The sequence below is a fragment of the Nothoprocta perdicaria genome, unplaced genomic scaffold (genome assembly GCF_003342845.1).
Source record: "Nothoprocta perdicaria isolate Ctin4 unplaced genomic scaffold, notPer1 scaffold_113, whole genome shotgun sequence".
Classification (NCBI taxonomy): domain Eukaryota; kingdom Metazoa; phylum Chordata; class Aves; order Tinamiformes; family Tinamidae; genus Nothoprocta; species Nothoprocta perdicaria.
In genome coordinates, this window is record NW_020454239.1 from 2,538,507 (window position 1) to 2,542,759 (window position 4,253).

The window sequence follows — 4,253 nt, forward strand, 5'->3', positions numbered from 1 at the left end:
TCCTCTCCTCTCCTCTCCTCTCCTCTCCTCTCCTCTCCTCTCCTTTCTCCTCTCCTCCCTAACCCTGCCTGGTTCTCCCAGGCCCACAACATATTATTCCTGTGGCTTTCCCGACTAGGAGAAACAAGCCAAGGGGTCATGTTTATAGAGAAAACAGTGCCTGCCCACCCCGCCTCTGTTACCAGCGCTGGGGGGACGTGTGTGCTCGGGGTGCAGGCGGGCGAGCCTGCGGGGGTGTGGAAGCGCGCGCGCTAGTCCTGTCTCAGGCCGCGGGGCAGCACAGGCTGCTTTTCTCAGCCACAACTACCTCGGGCCAAAATTCTCCTTTTCCAGCCTCCTCCGCCCCAGTTCCCAGAGGAAATGACCCAGCGGACCCAGAAATTGTGTGGGACAGGATATATAAAGGCTCCGTGGCGGGCTGTGGAGATGCCGGGGGATCAATGTGTCGTTGAGGACCGGGCAGGGAGGAAATGGAAAATTCCTGTTGGGTCCCCGTGGGCCAGGAGCCCCCGAAACTGCCTGTTCTCATGTGCGCCAAGAGCGTCGTGCAGCCCCGTGACACCAGCAGCATTCCCAGTGCCGGGAATAAGTGGAYGCAGGGATCACCAGTGGAGCTGACAGCTCCAGTGTGGCAGATCCGCAGGAGCAGCCCCCTCCTGCAGGCACAGGCACACCAGAKTCACCTTTACTGTGAATATTAGCTCAAATCTCCCCAAAATAGCATTGCTGGAGGTACTGACTCACYCAGCCCGTGATCCCCATCCCTGCCCACAGCCGGGTGCGGTGGCCTTGGTGGGGTCCCTACGTGCCCATCCCAGAAGGATATAAGAGTGAGACCAGAATATTCCTGCCTGTCTGTGGGAAGAAGGAATAACAACCACCCTCAAAACCCCAAGATTTGGGCAAAATAAGAAAAATACAACCCAGTGCCCAGCCCCGTTCCGGACTGACTCACTGCCCATAAAGGCTCCTTTAAGCAGCGGTGAGTCACGGCGCGCTGCTGGCAGCGCGGCCCGCCAGGATGAATGCCACTTTTATGGTTTCTGCAGGCTTTTAAACCCGATTTCGCAGCATCCCCGGGTGCCCTGCCTCTGGTTTCCATTCGGCACAAGAGCCCTTGTCTTCGGAGCAGGACACGGCACGTTTGCCGCTCACACCAGTTCTGGGAGGCGGCAAGCGTGCGTGTGCCTGTGTGCTCGCTTGCACACCAGCAGCAACAGCTCCCAGCTGTCCCGTTGCAAACTTTGTGAGTAAAATAAACATTGTGGGGTCTGTCTTCCTTCAGCCTTCACTGCTGCTCAGGAAGGAAAGGTTTTAGAGTCTTTCTATTGATATCATTTTTTTCCTGTTGCATTTACCCTGCAARGCTGCTGTGGACGCTCCATGGCCAGCGCAGACCTTGGAGTGTGGCTGAGCCCTTGAAGTGCTATGGGAATCTCCAAGGATTAGGAGTATTTATGGAGCCACACCAGCAGGAGGGATGCAGATGGTTGGAGTYGGGGAGTAAGGGGCCTCTGATGTCCCCCCGGGGTGCAGGGGACACAGGACAGCAAGGGGGTGGCATGAAGCCTGGGCTGAGCTCAAGCCTGCAGAGACAGACGGCGGGGATCATTCCTGGATGCTTTCCCATGCCTGCCATGGGACACCCAGGCGGCACCCATGGAAATGAAAACACACGGAGTCTTACAGGACTTTCCCAGGCGAGGAATGCGGGCCGACGCAAGCCATGCCGCGCAGGGCGCCTGCATTCCCAAAAAGGAGAAAACCCGAGCCTGGATTGCCTTAGGCACCTGGAAAGGACTCGGAGCACGGCCCCTGGGAGCCGCTGGGCCGGAGACAGCGCCGKCCGTGAACAGTCTGTGCTTTGAGCTTAATTTAGGCACTCAGACAACGCGCGATTGCAGCCTGCAGAGCCGCGTCACGTCCAGCTCCCGACCCGCGTCCCGATCCCCGCGGTTGAGGTTAACCCTGCACGGCTCCCTTGGAACCACGCGCTTATTAGGGCTCTGCCCGCGCCCCACAGTTGCTAAATATAAGAGTGAGACCAGAATATTCCTCCACCAATTCCCACGATACCAGTTTGCATTCTCCCCCCGCTTCTCTTACTTTTTTTCCTGTTCTTTCCCATCAGCTGGAAACGTTTCCAGCTGCTTGGAACCCTGACCCTGAAACATGTGGCGCCTGTACAACACGCAAGGATGAATAAACCGTTTGGGCTTCCAAAAGGAGCTGAGAGGAATATGTGAGACAGCCCCTGGGTGCCACTTATCTCCTCACCAAGTCCCACGCATTGCTGAGCAAGATTCAGACGAGCTGAAGGGATCGTTTTGAGCCCGTGCACTGGTCCCAGTGCTGCCCACACTGGCATCCACATGGGCCAGGCTGGGATGGCACAAGTCAGAGTGGATGGTGGCACCGTGGTCTAAACAAGAGTCTGTGTTTCGAGTGGGCCATGGTGACGGCCAGGGTGACCTCTGCGTGGTCCAGGCTGTGCGTCTCGGAGATGGCAAGATTTTTTGCAGGATGAAACGTCTCCAAGGAGGCCAGGCAGCTCCAGGGATGGGCAGTGGGCACCAGCGCTTCCTACAGCATCCCTACCCGGGAGCTGAAGGGCAGTGTGGTGGGGATGGGGACCACTTCGCTCAGTAGCAAAAGGGAGTTTTTTTCCACTTGGCTTGCCAGGCGTTGTGATATTTGGGTGCATGAGGAAGGAAGGAAGGAAGAAAGGAAGAAAGGAAGAAAGGAAGAAAGGAAGAAAGGAAGAAAGGAAGAAAGGAAGGAAGAGCGCGAGGAGCATGTGTGGGAGGTCACCTTGTCCCAGGAAGGGGACAAGGACAGAACACCCGTGGGGATGGCCCAGGTGCAGAGGCTCTGGTGTGATCCTTGTCCCTGTGCCAACATAGGCCCAGATGGGAAAATGGAAAGCACAGGACGGCGCAGGATCAAGAACTCATTTAGAAAAGGATGAATCAAAGGGGGCTCAAGGCAGCCTTTCTTCTGCAAAATGTTGAAGGAAGCTTTTAATACTTTCCAAATGTCCCAGCTTTCTTTCACCACTAGCCCCCAAAGTGCTTCCACTTCCAGCAAGGGGAGGATGAACGGTCCCGTTTGTTCTGCTGACATTTCTGCTGGCCAGAAGGGCCTGGAGGGCATCACGGAAGACAGGAACCTGCTGGGCTACAAGCGTGGGATGAGGGGATATGGATACGGGAAGCAGGCCTGACCCCCAGACAGCGCAGACGAGGTGGGTGGCAGCAGCACCCCGCAGCTCGGTGCCAGCACATGGAAATGGAGCCACKCGGGATGCGCTCCAAGGGGCTCATGCGTGGATTCCCGTCTGGGACAGCCTGAGACTGTGATCTGCTTTGTGCTCCTGGCCCTGGTCGCTGCTGTCCCTGCAGCTCCCCAGTGCCACAGCTGCCCCAGGGACTGGYGGCAGTCCCAGTCCTCAGCGCCACAGTGAGGAACTGCCCAGGGAAGTGATAGTTTTTGGAGTCGGAAAAACTCATCCTTTTGAAATCCCCCTCACTTGTGCTGGGCATTGCTGGGTGGCACTGAGGCGGTCTGGGCAGAGGAGCTGCTAACGAAGCACGCGGCAGCTGAGCACCAGGAGCTCCAGCAAGAACAGAGCTGACCCTTGCAGCCCGTCGGCTCGGACACAGACCTGTCCCAAGCTAGACAAGCCTCGCGGAGCAACTGGGGCTCAGAGCAGCCTCCGCTTATCCCCACCGCGGTGCAGCCTTGAGCTGCTCCAGCCTGGACACCCAGGCATCCCGCGGGAGCCCCGCAGCAGCCACAGCCCGGAGCTCCTCCCGCCGTCCCCGCTGCTCACCTGCACCCGGGGCTCCCGCGGCGCCCAGGACCCTCCGCCCGGCCAGCAGCACCAGCAGCACCAGGGTGAGCGCCCGCTCCCGGTAGCCCATGGTGGCCCCACAAGCGCCAGGCAGGGACCAGCCGCCGCTCCCTACTACTATATTTAATAAAGTGCCGCGAGGGAGGGCCCTGCAGCTTCTCCCGCCTGTTGCTGAGGCGGAATTCGCTCCGATTACACAGAAAAATTTTCCCTCTTAAAGGGCTAGTGGCCTCCCTCGCGGCCGCCCCCTGCTCCTCAAAGCGCCCTTGTTGGCGCTGGGTGGAGCGCACCCCGGGCCCGCAGCCAGCAGCGGCCTCCCGTGCGCCCCGYGGCCCGGGCGGGATCGGGATGCAGATGTTCGGGGGCTCCGCGGGCACCGCCACCTCCCAGACCAGCTGGG

The 4,253-nt window shown here is 59.1% G+C and overlaps 1 protein-coding gene across 1 annotated transcript in view; it reads right to left on the bottom strand.

Moving 5' to 3' along the window:
* Positions 1–3,923, bottom strand: part of CSPG4 (chondroitin sulfate proteoglycan 4) — a 21,442-nt gene extending 17,519 nt beyond the window's left edge. Inside the window, exon 1 of the mRNA XM_026052654.1 lies at positions 3,833–3,923. Coding sequence (XP_025908439.1) covers positions 3,833–3,923 — 91 coding nt within the window. The remainder of the gene's footprint in view (positions 1–3,832) is intronic.
* Positions 3,924–4,253: the final 330 nt, after the last annotated feature.